Here is a 16,794-nt window from a genome sequence, read left to right on the forward strand (position 1 = left end):
TAACTCTTGTTTTTTTCTGATTTGCAATCACAGTTATTGAGTTATCCAATACTGTTTTCACAGTTTCACATTGCTTCCAGTAAAAAATTCAAAGGCCAACTGCTGTCTTCACCCTTTATTGGAAGTGTGTGTACTTTGCTGTGTAGCTGTGCACCTACATGTATAGTGAGGGCAGAAGAGAACATATTTGACAAAGACTATGTGTTATAACACTGAGTTACTGGTGTTGGCTGACTTTAGACTTGAAAGAGAAAAGAAGAAGACAGGGAGCGAATGAGAAAAAGAGAGACCTTGGATGTACTTAGAAAAAAAGAAGAAGCCTGGTTCTACAACACACTGCACAAACCAAACACTTAAAAGTGCAGTGTGTTCAGGTGTTAAAAGGAAATATAGCACATAACAAACTGAATTAGAATAACTAATTGTAACTCATTTGCCTCTCTGGATTCTTTATCCACTGTCTACATCCCTTTCAGCCTAATGGTATCAGTCGTGAAAGAAACAATCAGAGAGAGAGCGAGAGTTTTTATTACTGCTGTGCTTAATAAAATAAGAAGGACAGAATCGTTTATGAAGAGAACAGTAAGTGGCTTTCAAATGTTTATTTCTGTTAAGTCCATGGTGACTTTGGCTATTATTTATGAATTAACTACTTAAAATGTCTCAAAAATCCCCTTTATGACACCGCAGGAGGGCCATCAAAGTGGAGCAGATGAACTTGCATCAAACTGCATTTAACTTTGCGAAAGCTTGATTGCTTGGTTGATTAAAGTAATACTTATACAGTGATGGTTCTATTTGCAAATGGGTTTGTTGAGCTTGGAACAAAATGTATTGAGTCCAACCCAGAACTTCAGCCTACCAGAGTAAGTGGTGAGTTTGCTATAGTCAAGTTGTTCAGTTTCTTAGTACTTAGTACTTCAGTTAAGTCAGTCAGTTAGCTAAGAAGTTAGTTAATCAGATAGTGACTCTGTCCAGCCATGTGTTTGTTGTAATCTTGAGCCCTCAAAAAAATAGCTAGCTCTGTAGGCCTGTGCTTCTCAGAAATAAGGCTCTGAATGCAAGTACGTGTATGTGCGTGTGTGCGTGTGCATGTGTGTGTGTGTGTGTGTGCATGTGTGTGTGTGTGTGTGCAGGCATGCCTGTAGTGAGCCTGTGTATGTATCTGTATCTGTGCTTCAGTGTGTTTCTGTCATTCTAGTTCAGTGAGTGGCCCACTGGGTGCAGACAATCCCAGGCTTTGTGTGTATGTCCTGCTGCCATGCTGTGTACTGTACTGAATGGGCTCTAGGGAGCGAGGCGTGTGAAAATCCCACCCTTGCCCACCTAGAGACTGTCAGTTGTGTGTGTATATGTGTGAGTGTGTGTGTATGCATGTGTGTGTGCACATACAAAAGAAAGACAGTGACAGAGAGAGAAAGAGTGCTTGTATATGTGTGTGTGTGTGTGTGTGTGTGTGTGTGTGTGTGTGCGTGTGGGTGGGTGTATTCCTGTGTGTGTAGGGTGGGAAGTGGTGGGTGAAAGAGGACACTCCACACTGAAACAACCGCTCTCTGTGTTTGACAGTACAGAGAGATTCTTTATTATTCTTTTATTTCATTAACTGGGAAACCTAATGACCTGACAAATGACCTCCAGCAGAGGATTCAGCTCCACAGTCACTGCCTTTATAATCTATAACTGCTGTTGGGCCATTTTTATAGCAGACATTCTGACATGACATAACCTGTAATGTGCAGGTGTAACTAATAACATTAATGATGGCTGCACCAAATTTAGGTTTCTCAATTCTGGGGCCCTTAAGTTGTGCTTTAATCAAATGAAGCCATTGTTAATGTTATTAGTTATTAGTTACAGTGTTTTTCCTGCTATGACAAGTCAAATGTCTGCTGTGAAACAGGTCTATTTATTTTTTCTATTTACTTAAAACTTTATGATTTTTTAATTGTTTATTAGTCATACATATATTTTGTATATTGTTTTTTTTTCTTCAACATTTGTATCGATTACTATTTACTGTGAAACCTGTTTTACACCCATCAATTAGTACACAAACTGTTGTTTTCACATTTTTATACCCGGTGTACCTTTTAATGAGCTTGATGAGGTGCTGAGTGAAAAGCACTGCTCTTATCAGTGTTAAAGGCCCTGCACAGACACACAGGTGCTTTCAATTACTGTGCTTGATTAGACCTCTCATCAGGCTGAAAGCGAACTAATACTAATGAGAGCTGTGTAAACTGTCCTGCCCCTACAGTTGCAACAAAGCTAACAGGGGGCATGAGGGCACTGTCAGTAAAGCACAGTTTTTACACACCCGTATAGTCTTGAAAAGAGGTGGAATCAGGCAATTTAAGTGAAACCCTCTACGTTAAGTGGATTATGTCAATGCCACAACCCTAGGGTCATTTTTCCATAAATGTTTTGCTAACATTTATTTATTATAGTGTTTTCCACACATCATATTGCCAGTATTGGCAAGCACAGTATTACACCGTTCGTGTATATGATGTACCATGCAACCTAGTCATGAGAAGCTTGGACGTAATGCTTCATTCATGTGATGTTGGCAGAATGGGAAGTGCAGGAAAAACATCTCTTATTTTTACTTAGTACTTCTACTTTCTACTACCGAGTGTTAAAGCATTTCTCCATGGTGGTTAGCTCTAATGTTAACATTATAGTCACACCAGATAAACAGTTGTAGCTAAATTTGTTGCAGTTCATTACTAGATGAAACCAAATACAAACAAGGTTGACAAGAGTGGGTTTTCCACTTGGTCCAGAGGCATAAGGTATGACTCTCATGAGACTTTAGCATGGCACATGACTGAAGTTACTTCTGTAAAATTGCCATGACAGCTGAGTGGCATGTTTTGGTAAAAGGTCCTGTGCAATAGGAAAACTTCCCATGTTGCCTATTGTAGTCTTGTATGCCAGAGGCCGCATACCATGCAAACACTATAGCTCTGTCAGTAACAGTTCCATCTTAAATCAACTTGGAATAGTCCCAGAACAAAGGCCTATGTATGGAAGACAAATAATTACTTTAACAGATGGAGGAACCCAGCAATGTTCCATCTTTCATACCTGGAAGGGCCTTCCTTCTTTCTGAGTCTCCCTGTCTTCCTGTCTCCTGCCAGTGATTAATATATGAATGGGTTTCTCATATGTAGATCATCATCATCAGTGTGTGTCACTCGTGTTTGTGTCACACTGCGTCTTGCTCCATAGCATGTGAAGATTCAAGAGGCGGATGTGGGAGCATTATGCTCTGGTAGAAGCCTAGTCATGTTCCCATTGTTTTAACCACAACAGGATGTGGTGGATTCTGATTGAGGAGGTGGATGGATGTGACACACATGCAAACAAATAATGAACAAGCACACGACACTCTTAAATGCATATACAGGACATTGGTGACCTCATCCATGTGAGACAAAACCAATAGGCAAAATAGCTGTCGTCCTGTTCAGCCCACCATTGAGGATGTTATTTGTTTAGCCCCAGTAGCTGCCTCCTGCTGCTTGTAAATGTCAAGGCTCATCATTGTTGAATGAGAGTTTGCTGTACAATTTGACTGTGCAGGGTGTCTCAGCGTGTTTAATGTCTTGAATAAAGGTGTTGTGTGTTTATTTAGCAAGTTTGTTATGTCAGTTTTATTCACAACACACTTATTGTCTTCTGCCTTTGTTACAGCAGTCATTAAGCACAGTAGGTAGTGCTCCCATTTCACTGAAAGTTTATGGTTAACATGGTGTTCCTCAAAGGAGCTCTCCTAGCTGAACTTCTTTCCTCTCGTCTTCATCTTTCTTTCTGTCTTTGTCTCCTTCTCCTCCTTCATCCATCCCTCTGTCTGTCTGCCATCTCTGTGTGTTTGTTTGTGTTTGTGGCCTAGCCTCTCAGAGCATGTAGACATATGCCCTGTTCCTTCTCTAATTGGTTCTCTGTATTCATGTGGGGATGCAGAGAGAAGCAGGGAGACTGCAGGCAAAGCTGACTCTTAATAAATGTCAGTCCACAGCCAGGCTACGGATGGACAGCTCACTGATGGGCTGTTTATAACAAGACGTCACTTAATGCAAGGGGAGACAGGAGCTGAGGCAAGTTACAGAGATAAAGAGAAGGAATACATCAAGAGAGGGTGATGCATCTTGCCAACGACAGGGACAGGGAAACAGAATCACCTCAACAGGCAGAGGGAGACAGAGGAAGACCTCCCCTCATGCTGTTATAGCCTGAGGGAAATGACTGTGAAACAGCAAGGTGTATGTGACAGGATGGAGGTCACAGACAGGCAGCAATGTATTTATGCGTGTGTCTGCAAACTTGTGATTTATGTATTTTAGTGCAATGATTCCCAACCATCTGCAGTTGCCCGTGTGTGTGTGTGAAAAGCTCAAGTAATTATCTAGTAAATTTACAATAGTTACAACAACTGATGAATAAATAGTTTTATAGTGGGCTAGAAATAAGGAATAAACACTTGAGAGAGTTGGCGAAATGTTAGCTAATTGATAAACATATGCTAAAGATAATGGATAGAGTTGAAATAATTAATTAAAAGAAATTGATAAATGGTTGAAATATTTAGCTATAAGCCGGATTGATGAATAAGCAGTTGCAGTAGTTTGTATAAATGCTTGAAATGTTCAGCTTCTATGTAGTATGAATGCAGACTTGACCAAAACAAGCTAAACATTGACAATTTATTTTTATTTTGAGTGTTAAATAACATCCACTTATATCCATGGGAACCACTGTGTGCAAATTAGTGTTTGATGTGTGCATACGTTTGAGTGTGTGTGTGTCACTTGCCCTTGCATTGCGTTGTGTGTGGTTATTAGTTGTTGGATGTGTGGGCCTATACCCATGCATGCTTGTGTATATACAAGCCCATGAGTGTTCAGTATATGTGCAGCCTTTTGTGTGTGTGTGTGTGTGTGTGTGTGGTGTGGGATAGTTAGTGATGTGAGTGTGTATCCTAGTGTGTGTTCAGGAATGCATCCTGTCTGGCCTGGAACCTGCTGCCTCCTCCCATCTCCTATCTTAACACAAAACAAAGCAAAAGCTCCAGTTTGTTTATTGCTTTGCCTGCCTTGTTTTTCTTTTGATTGTTGTCAAAGTTCCCACTGTCTCCCCTGGTGTAGCAGCATACACTCCACTCCTCTATGCTATTATTTACTCCCTGTGGTTTTCAGAGTTTAGATAGAATGAGAGCATTATCAAAAGGCCCGTTGAAAAAGGAACAAAAAGTTCAGAGAGATAAAATATTCAGACTGATGGAATGTTCTGGGCCAGCTCACTCCCAGGTGTTTTCTCCAAATCATAGAAATTAGAAAGACTGAGTGACATGTTGGCTCCTTTATATGTTCTTGGGAGGCCCCTTACTGTACATGAAGGGTTTTCCATCATGTCATCTCTTGCATAAGTCTGACAGAGGTTTGGAAAATAACTTCTCTTCCCTTCTTCTCTTCTCTTCTCTTCTCTTTCTTCTTCTCTTCTCTTCTCTTCTCTTCTCTTCTCTTCTCTTCTCTTCTCTAAGACTGTGTCAGTGTGTTTGTGTGGGCCTGGCATGTGTGAGCACATATCTACTTTTGCTGATTTCTGTTATAAATACCAGAGGTGATTGACAGTTTCTAGTGTTTGGCTTTGACAGTTCTTATTTGTTGTCGTTGACAGGCTTTTAGTGAATGGCTGACGTTTTGAGGTTCCAAGTCTGTTGCTAGTGCGATGGCTACAGGGCACTGTTGTGGATGTGGATACCAGTTCATGGTGCCTCCCTTTCAGCATCAATGCACAGTGCATATGTGGCTCCTGCGGGCTATTTTTCTGAACAAGTCTGCGCTCAAAGGGTCATGGGAAGATTAAACATGGTTGTTTTTGGACTATTGATTTCTTTTTGTTGTTGTTGACTGGCACATTATAGTTCTGTGTAAAGCTACTGGCCGCAGTGTTGACTGAATGGTTTTGAGAAACTGACACATGAGAGCTGAATATTGTGGACTGGTATAGTTAAGAGATCCCGAGCTACTGAAGATGCTCATTTAACTTCAGGGCCAATTTTATTTTTCATTGTTACATCATACATATGGATACCCAACCAAACATACAGTGGTGTAAGTGATGTGGCAAGTTGATCAGCTACTGCACATCAGGTTACAGGTTTCTGCATAAAAGTCAAAGGTTTCAGACTCTCCATTATGCTAATCCTATGTGGGAAATCTGCCATGCAAGAGGCAGAGAAAATACAGTTTCTTTTTCTGCCTGGAGCATCCACAGACAACAAAAGGTCATGTTTTCTCGATTGGAAAACTCTGGTTGTTACTAACGCTCTCTCCACCTACACTTAGAGTTACATGCAGTAAGTTTAGTCCTGTTCTCTCAGAGGTTGCAAAACATCCTGGGAACTGGCAAAACAATCTCACCTGAAGCTTCATTAAGTTCTGCAGGGACTTTCGATCCTAACACATGATCTTCATCAGTAGAAGTTTGCCAGGTTGTCACGGATGGAAATTTCTGTTTTGTCTACGGTATGAATTAATTTAATTGGACCTTCAGGAAGGTTAAGGTTAAGGGAAAGTGGGTAAACTAAAACATCAAAGTACCACAGAGTAGTAACTGCTGGAGAAAGTAATCTATGTTTTGTTAGATAAACCTCCTCTCAGTGGTTGGCTCCTTATGAAACTACAAAGTCTTATTACACCTACTATCAACAACTTAGTTGTAAATTAATTCACTTTACACTAAATCCAGTCCAAATGCTGATAGTCTGTAAGGTTTATACACACACTCAAAATAGCCTGTCAGGTAACTAGCTGAGGGAATACCCAGCAGCATCCCTTAGTTTGAGAAACACTGGTTCTAATAGATCATGACATTTTAAATGTTTTGGGGATCACGAGTTGCCATACTGTAATTGCCTCATTGTGCCACCCTCATCTTGTTTGTAAAACATAGTTACAGAACATATTAGATATATTATATATTGTGTTTTGTTTGATTAGTGTGCCATAATGAGTAGAAAGCTATTAATTAAACTCAGCATAATGCTTAAACCAATTTCATATTCATTTTTCTCCTCAGATGAACCTTTGACCTGTCTCCAATTCCCCATCTGCGTTCCTCCTCCACACTGAATCAGGTGGCTACAAACTACTAGGCTAACCTCAACAGTGTTGATTAGGCACAGACATGTGGACAGAAACACTCACAACATAAAAGAGGAGGCAGCACACCTGTAGCACTGACGCAAGCAACAAAAATCTTTATTGAGACATTAAAAGACTGTGTTTTGACAGCACAGCTGCCTTTGTCAGAGAATCTGTTTTTAGCGACAGACAGCTGAACAGCTGAACGCACACAAACACATGCATCCTCAAGCACACCAAACACACCATTAAATACAAGCAAAGTGAGGCCACACTTGCTTGATGTCTCAATTAGTTGTTGTTTTTACATCTATGCTACAGATGTATGGTTTCTCAATAATGTCAGCTTAACTTCAGTTATGAAAAACATTTTCATCTCACTTCATTTCTGATGGGGAAAAAAAGAAAGCCAGCGCTGATGAAAATGCCAATTTATTCCACATAATTATAAATATTACCCGGTGTCTTCATGCCACAGTTTTATTTGTGCTGTCCCCTGTGTGCATACCCAGTGACAGACACCCCTCCTCATGTCCTCATAAAATAACCCCTGCTGATCATCCTTCAGCAAGATGGCAGAAAGCAGCTCAGACAGCCAGGGAAGCTTGTGAATATAGGCTGGCACAAAGACAGAGAGGAGGACAGGCAGACAGGCTGACAGACACGCATGTATTGTAAGCTAACTGACAAACAGTACTGACACATATACTGTGGTTGCTGTAAGCTGACCGACAGACAGGGAAGTAGTCAGGCATGAAGACAAGCTGATATACCAGATAGAAAGATAGTACAGTCTATCAGACCAGTCATCAGATTTTTGTGAAGATGTGCGTGCATGGCAAGATAAGAGTGTGCGAGCGGGGGTTGTAGTTTTTTTTTTATTTTTTATTAATTAATAATGGTCAGGATGTGTTGCCATGCCAAAAAAACAGAGAAGTGTGTACTTGTGTGTGTGTGTATACATTACAATAAAGAAGGCAGGAAAAGGAAGGGTGTGTATTTGTTATGAGTGTGTGTATTGAGAGTAGGAGGGATAAGGGGATGCCAAAATCCGACAGCTCAGCCTCCTGTGCATTTCGCCTTCCTCTCTGTCTCTTTGTCTTTCACTGTCAAGATTTCTCTCTGTCAGGCAAAAGTCAACAACTAGGCAACGGCCGAGAGCTCCAATTGGACAAACTGTCAAAGACCTCATAGCCATTAGAAGACATATAATGTAGCAAAGTCACAGAGGACCTGTAATGTACTATATTCCCCGTCTTCGGAGCACTTGAGCTGGCAAAATTACAGTAACCCTTTGTTTTGATGCTGATTTAATGTTGTGCCGGTGTCATGTTGACAGAGGCGGGAAAGCAGAATGATATCTTTTAATTCTGACCTTTCACACCCAAATGTGAATATGTTTATTCATTTTAGTAGAGCAGAGACAGACTGAAGCACATTTTATGCATTTTTGCATTTAGCATAAATATCATTTTAATTTTAAATACTGAGCTGAACTGCCAAAATCAGTGGATTCAATGCATGTGCTGAAACATTTATGCCATTTGTGATCCCAAGTGGGATATATGCAGGCCTAAAAAATTAACTTTACACTGTGTAACTACCAGTAGGATGTGGATCTTTTTTTCCAGTCATCTTGTTTTTTCTGCTAGTTAAGACCCAATGTGAGTGAGACATAGGTTCTGGATGAAGTGACAAACTCTAGGTTACAAAAGCTCCACATGGATGCCTAGGTAGCACAGAGAAAAAACACTTGTCCACCCTAGAAGTGACCTGGTTTTGTTTCCCACCTGTTATAGTTCTGACTTGGCTGGATACTCCTATAGACACAGTTGGCTGTGTTTGCAGTGTAGGAAGTTGATGAGGGTAATCGCATTGTAGTCACTGCACCACTTAGTCGTTCCAGCATGGACCTCACCATGGGAGGGGTCAAGCTGTGTTCAGACTCTGAATGTATGCTGCCTCTTCATTCATTGCACAAGACTACTGCATCTGCATGGGCACAGCAGGGGGTCTAACACAGTGTGCAAAAAAAAAAAAAAAAAGCAGTGTCATTTGACAACAATTGTTTTTTTTTTTTTTGTTTTTTTTTAAACACAGTGCAACATCCTTCACCCAAGTACATGCAAGATTGTATACCCAGAAGATTAGTTTGGAATGTCAACAGAGTATTCCTCTGTTTAGTTCATCATCAGTACAGTGAAATTATATCTCATTGTATTCTGTCTGATAAGTCTCAAAAGACTGATGTATAACTCAAACGGGGTTCTGGACCCTTTTTTTAATCTCCTATTGCTGTACCTGTAGCAGCACACCTACACCACCGCAGCCCCTTGCTTTTTCTTTATTCAAGGCTATTAACAGTCTGAACACCTGCTTCTGTCCTCCCGGAGAAACAGCCGCCTCAGACTAAAAGAGGGAGTTTGCAGCAACTAGTAAAAAATGATACATGCATGCGAGCAAGCAAACAAACCCCCCCAAACAGAAATTACAATGTGCTTTAATCAAAGAAGCAAGAGGGAGATAAGAAGAAAGATATAATGTATAAAATATCATAAAAAAAGGTATATAATCAAGAGAGGACACAATAACAATGTCCTTTAATAATGATAAAAATGAATCAAATCTTGTTTTTCCTTGTTCTGTGGAGTGGTGTCTTCAAATGTAAGACTCCTGTAAGAGCATGCAACACAGTGAGAGCAGGGTTTAAATTCTTACATGTTGATCCACTCAGTGCCGTCTACGCAAACATACAGTATAACTCAGAAACTTTTCTACCTTTCTCCATGACATTCACAAACTTTCACACAGGGACATGTCATTTGACTATACTGCAGAAGATTGAGTGGCACTTGTCGACACTTGAGCCTGATTTGCTTCACTTCGTGTCTGTCTGGTATTGACTTTTTTTCATGCATATTTCAAGATTGCTTCACCCAGCAGACAGTTTCACACAGGCGCTAAAAAAGTGTTGTCCCATCTCTCTTTCCCTCGCTCTATGAAGTTATAGACAGTTATAGATAGTTTTGTTGTTATATCCTATTTGAAGTTAATTTTCTTCATGTAAGACACATTCTTTGTGTCAGTGGATTTTTTTGTAGTTTGATGTTTGAGATGCTTTTGTTTTTTTTTTGTTTTTTTTGTTGCAATGAAAGCTCTCTTGGGTTATCACAGATTTTTCATTCTTTTAGTTAAGCACTCATTCTCTGTCATTGTGTCTCTTCGCATTCTCTTTCACGTTGCCGCTCAATCCTCTTGTATGTCTATTTCTATTTCTCTCCTCCCCTCTTTGTTTCTGTCAATCTCTCTTCCTTGTCATCTTCCACTCCCTTTCCCTTTCCTTATTCCCGCCCTGCCTGTCTTCACTTTTATCAGTGAGAAGTAAGGAATTCAGTTTCTATGAAGCACTCTGCAAAAAAATTTCACTGCTTTGACAAGTGTTTCAAATCCAAGCTGTCCTTTATTGCACTGAAGCAAATAATTGATGAAGAGTGCCTTTTGCATCCATACAGCTCCATTCACAAAGATTCCTTGTGGTATGAGAATAACGCTGCTCAATGCTGTACACCTCGATCTTGCTTAAGCTGACATTACTGACACCAGTAACCACTTGATGGGATAAAAGCGCAGCTTTCTGAATGTGTCACTTTTTTCATCAGTTAGAATACAGTGATCGGTTCACACAAGAACAGAAAAACCTCTTAAAGCTTAAGAATAATAAAATTGGTCTCCTCTTAACATCAGTGCAGCAGTTTCAGGTTGTTAATCCATGACACCAGATAAGTTACTCCTTGAGCTTTAGGGAGAGTGCACCAATTTATTTAAAGCAAAAGTCTGGTTTATTATATTTCTACCTGGATCTTGATCAGACCTGTTAGACAGATAACCCAAGGTATTGGAGGAATATAAATTTTGACCTGAGGATGATGCCAGATGAAAATTCAGGAGACCTCCAAAGTTCACCAAGACCATGAATGTCTGGATTAAATTGCCTGGAACACTCTTCCAGATATTTCACTTTGAACTATAAATATCGAACTGCAGGTGGCATTAGGCAAAAAGTCTAAAATTTATGCCAATCCATTTTGCACATGTGGAGCTGTTGGCTCCAGATAAAATGTCAAGGGACTGCCAGAGTTATTAGGGTTCACCCTCTGCGCACAATAGATATTTGTGCCAAATTTCATGGCAACTCAACAGTTGTTGAGACATTTCACCAAAAAAAAAAAAAAAAAGCCAACCCCAGGGTGGTGCTGACACATGATCTACCTTTTGATTTCCAAGTGAACACACCTGAAATGCTAGTAGTAATAGTTTATTGCACAACCATGGTGCATTTAGTCAAAGTTGAAGCATGCAGTTGGTCTGTAACTTTTGATTGTGCTTTACAACAGACAGTTTTGCTAATAAGTAACCTTGGTAGTTTGTTTAGATCCTGACTGTGTGACTTGTGCTTTTTACTCAGTCTGACTTCTTTTTAGTTATGTTGTCACATTGCCAGATTACAGAGTAACTTGATGAGCACAATGTTATTATAATTGATAACCAATGGACATCGTGTTATCGGGTATCAGGTTGAGTTATGCTGTAATCCCTAAAGAGCTTCTCTCACAATTGTCTCTCCCTGACTTTGCTGGCCCATCTTTATTGTATAATGTACAACTAAAGCTTGTCTAAAGCTACTGTCGCTCGTATCAAGAACTGCAACTGAATATTTAGTCCCAGATTCCAGCAGTTATTAAGAGATGAGTTTGGAGAAGTTTCCTTGCTTTTATTTTATGAGTTTATTTTTCTTTTGTTATTTCATTCTTTCTTATGTGTTGTATCTCCCTTGGTATTCAGCCTATATTATAATAATATACTGTAGTGCATATGGAACACCAGATGCAAGTGAATTCATGATTATCTTCATGGGTTAATCCTGTCTTCTGTATTCTGACACACAGGATTTTGGCTCTGAGATAGATAAGACGTGTATCTATATGCGTGTGTGTATTTGCACGCACACTGCTAGTATAGGGCTGTGATGATGAGGATGATGCATCCTATCCCCATTAGTGTTAGCCTAGATCTGTCAGAGCCTTGTTGGGTTACTGCCTGGCAAAATCTCAACCCTGAGGAACAATGGGATGGGCCAAGCACACACACATAGACAGACAGACAGACACACACACACACACAGACATTCACCCTTGTGCGTACGTTCCCAAGACAAAACACTACTTTGCTCTCTCTCTCTCTCTCTCTCTCTCTCTCTCTCTCTCTCTCTCTCTCTCTCTCTCTCTCTCTCTCTCTCACTCTCACACACACACACACACACACACACAACCAGCAGTGCCTGGAAATTCTCATCAGAACACACTGTCAATCTCACATTCACGAAAGCACAAACACACTTTCATCCTCAACCCCTGTGTAACAGACAGGAAGCGTTACTGTCTGGTTTTGTTGTCTTCACTTTATTGTTGCTTAGTTTTGATCGACATCATATTTCACACACTGAAACTGCATTTTCAGTTGCCCCTTGTCTCACCTCTGTCAGACAGTAATAGAGACAGCTCAGTTGGCTGACGAGTGTTTATTTCTTTTTCCAGCTTGGCTTGGACTGTTACTGTGACCCCAGCTCACCAAAGACCATTAACCCAAATAAATAATTATGCAGCACTGGTTTCCCCTCATTACAACAGTGTTTGCCACAGCGGAGATCAATAGAAAATGGAGTATTGTGAACTGTGTATGAGATCAATGGTTTTAGAAACACAGGGTGTGTTCTTTATTCAGCTTATTTTACTGCATGCCCTATTTTTTTTTTTAAATCAAATCATTTCCTAACAATGCCTTGTCTCCTCTGAGAACTTATTTATCGCCTTGCAGAACTACTTTGATGTGCATCTTCTTTTCATTTCTGATTACTTGTTAACAACACCTAAATAAGCTGTTTTATTACCTGTCGTGCAGAGGCTGTCCTTGCATCACTCAAGGCTGCCCTACATTCTCCTTGTGCTGCAGAGCCGAGATGCTTTGACAAGAGATAACATTTTCCCTCTGTGCTCTCCTTTATGGACTTTTAACGTTGCTTCTAATTAATATCTCTGTTATTAATTTGCCGTGACACATGGCCTTCCTCCACCCACCCAACCAGCCAACCAGCCAGTTAGCTTCAAGCCCTGAAGCTCCATTTAGTCTCTAAGCACCAAGCTGCAGGGAGGAGAGCTGTACACACGAGAGTACAATTGGACAACTCACTTGATGGGTTTAGTGTCTTTCAGCAGAGATTTATTTCTTTTTTTGTCTGTTTGTGTCTTTCTTTGTGTCCATCTTTATCACTTTGCACTCCTTCCATCTTTTCCTCCTGCCCTCTTCTGTCCTCCTTGTTGGTGCTAGGAGTTCAGTGCCATTATCAACAATCAGCGTGACAGCACTGAGTGTACTTTGGTTCGCTACAAGACTGCCCTTCTCCTTCTGTGCTGCCCAGAAAGCATTTCGCATATTATAGCTATTTTCTCAATGATGGGTGTTGATAAAGTGGCTCGCCATTACGGCCGCTCATGTGGGTGGTTTATTGTTGAGCCTTCTTTTCTGATGGGGTGATGACGATGATGATAGCAGTCCAGTGATGATTGCCCTTGGTTTCTTATGTTTTTCTGTGCAACCTCGCTTCCTCTGATAGTTTTGTCTCCCAGGGGAACCTAAGAATAAGCAAAGAGTGAAACAATTTACACTGTCTTACAATACATTGTTAGTTATAATTGTTACAGTATTTGTCATGTCACTGAAAACTGATTTAAAATCATAAATTGTTCCATTATATTAACATCGATTTGATTCGTATATATGCTCTATCTGAAAAAATATTTGTTTAATATACTTATAAATAACACTGGACTGTTTCTTTTGTCTTTTTCAGTCAGATATAAAAATCCACACTAAATGTAAAAGTTTTTCCTTGTATTCTAAATGAATCTTTTTTCTTTATCAGATGGACAAGACAGTTTGTGTTGTTTTTAAGATAAAGCATGGGAAAGTGAACTTTCAGGATAAAATAAGTTCAGTACATCAAGCCAAAAAATGGTTTATACAGAGAACCACAGTGAGCTAATTTTCTACATGACTGTTGCACTTGCATGTGTTGTGTTGTGTTACGTTGAGCATTTGGCCTGTCTCAACTTTTTAAAAGTAAACCAAATCAAATGGAAAAAGAGTGATGGGTTTCCTTAGCATGAGTTAGTGGACAGTGACGTCAGCTTCAGTGTATTTTTAAACACCCTGATGGATAACACTTAGAGGATAGTACATACCGACCAGAGAGCAGTAATAATTAATGAAGGTTTTTATAGAAAGCACAAGAAGCTGACGGGAGAAGAAGTCTTGGTCATAACTCTTATGCATTTGCTCTTATCGTTGCATTTTTATCCTCAGCTCTGTTGCAGTTCTACTTCTCTGAATGTATTTGCTGAATGGCTTGTTGCCCTCACTTCTATGCCTCTCTGATGCTCTCTAACCATACCCATCTCTCTGTGTGTCTCTTTCTGTCTCTCTCTCCAGGTTCAGGAAAATGTCTTTGTTGAGTTCAGCCACCAGGAGCTGCTTGAGTTCTACAACAAGGTATGCTTTCCAGTGTTTGTGTGCATGTGCGTGTGGTGCATACATGCATGGTATAACCCTAACCTCTAATCCTAACCCATTAAGGACTGAAAGCACTAACCTTGCTTAAGAAATCAAACCCGCATTGACAGTCTCACATGGACTTAAATTACATTGTGCGTATGTCCCCGTCTTTCAGCGCTTGTCCTCCATGTCGCATTTTATCCTGATTGGCAGACATTGCCGTGACCAAATCCATCTACCTGCATGTCTCCCTCATGCTTAGATACATTTTGTAGCACCCGTCTCTCTCTTTTTCTTTCTCTTTCTGGCTTTTTTATCCTTTTCATGTGAGCGTCTGTGTGTGTGTGTTTTCTTCTTTTTCCCAAAAACTCAACCTTTTCTTCTCTTTCTTCCAGCTTGAAATCGTACAAGGCCAGTTGGATTCCTTGACTTGATGCCTGGTGCTCTTTGTACAACCATACACACATTCATACAAACAGACACACACACACTCACACATTGTTAGTGTTTTTGCTGACAGATATGCCAGCTGTTAGAAGCCTAGCAATTCCATTCTTCCTCTGATTTATTAGAGAAAAATGTCAAAAATTTGTAGACAGGAGTTTCTCTCTCTTTTTGAGCCCCATTTAATCGAGGTTTGTGCTCAGAACTGAGGGAGGTCCGTGTGATAAATCTCATTGTGCTTTCAATTTTTATGTCTTCATCAAGGAGATGGTGGAAAAATTACCTTTTTCAGTATAAATAAGTTTCATAGTAACATTTTTCTATAACCTGCAGTGAGTAAGTACTGTTTGATTGCAGGGATATAAAAAAGTTATAAAAAAGTGTTTAAATGTGCCAATAGTCAGTGATCTTCAAAACAGATGCATACCGAGAGAAAAAGGAAGTAAAAAGTCAGAATTTAATTTTGACTTGAAAGCGATGAATTTTGTAACTTGGAGAATGAATGCCATTCTAATAAAATCTGAATTGGAGGTGAAATCCATCCAAGCTGTTGTTATTTAGTGAAGGCTCATTATTTCTCATTAAGACCAACCTGGACTGCTGGTTCAACAGATGGGAGTTCTGGGAGGCACAGCGGACCTCCAGCGTATGTATGTGTGTGTGTGTGTGTATTGTGTTCTGTATTGTGTATGTGTAGATGGGTGCATGACTACGTCCTTGTTGATGCATCTGTCTTCCCTTTTGTGTGGGTGTGAGAATGTTCCCTCTCTTCCTCACTTTGAATGAAACCTTTAGAAGTTTCCAGAATCCCAGGTGTTGTAGTCCAATGCAGATTTAGTAAAACCCAAACCTGTCAGATCTGTCCACTGGCTCTGCTCTTGAGTGGGCTTTATATTCCCTCTGAACTCAGAAAAGGAACTATGAATTATACTTCTCTCTCTCTAGCTTTCTTTTTTCATTTGTTTATCTGTTGTTTGTTTGTTGTGAACGATTGAGTGCAACCTGTGAATGACCTCAGTGACCTTGCTTATTTTCCAGCTATTGTCACATGACCTTTTCAAATTATAAGTCAATAATGACATGTTTATTTATTAGCATACAATAACCAATGCAAAATTGTTTCAGTTTGTGATTTTTATGGACACAATCATTAGATGGGCCAAAATGAGTTTTCTTCACTGGGTGTCTGAACTCATTTTAAGGCAGAGTGTGAGGACCTCAAACATTTGGAATGAGCCAGTTGAGGTGGTCTGTGGATATGATCAGGATGCCTCTCTGATGTTTAATTTTGGTAGTATTCTTGACACATCCTACCAGGAGGCACACGCAGAACACGCTGTTGGTATTATATATCCTATTTGGCCTGTGAACACCTTGAGGTCATGGTGCATAAATGAAGTCCCTCTTTCTTATCAAACTACTTGTAGACCTAGAAAATTGTTCACAAATTCACAAACTAAATTTCCATTTCAAAAAGTTACACCTCAGTCAGCAGAATTATTGCTGACTGTGTTCCCATTTGGTTCTGTTGCCTTTGTGTTTAACCTTAGCAGGCGATAAGCTGTGTTAATTAATGGAATAATCAGCATGT

The 16,794-nt window shown here is 40.0% G+C and overlaps 1 protein-coding gene across 2 annotated transcripts in view; it reads left to right on the plus strand.

Annotated features, from left to right (window-relative positions):
- The window catches only part of commd10 (COMM domain containing 10), a 74,097-nt gene that overhangs the window by 38,046 nt on the left and 19,257 nt on the right, over nt 1-16,794 (plus strand). The window contains exons 6-7 of one of the 2 annotated variants that reach the window (XM_018674428.2): nt 14,697-14,756; nt 15,155-15,744. In XM_018674428.2, coding sequence (XP_018529944.1) covers nt 14,697-14,756; nt 15,155-15,193 — 99 coding nt within the window. In that variant the 3' untranslated portion in view covers nt 15,194-15,744. Of the gene's footprint in view, nt 1-14,696; nt 14,757-15,154; nt 15,745-16,794 lie in introns of those variants that run through there. The other variant, XM_051075147.1, reaches the window with a different exon arrangement.

Source organism: Lates calcarifer, linkage group LG13, assembly GCF_001640805.2.
Source record: "Lates calcarifer isolate ASB-BC8 linkage group LG13, TLL_Latcal_v3, whole genome shotgun sequence".
Lineage (NCBI taxonomy): Eukaryota > Metazoa > Chordata > Actinopteri > Centropomidae > Lates > Lates calcarifer.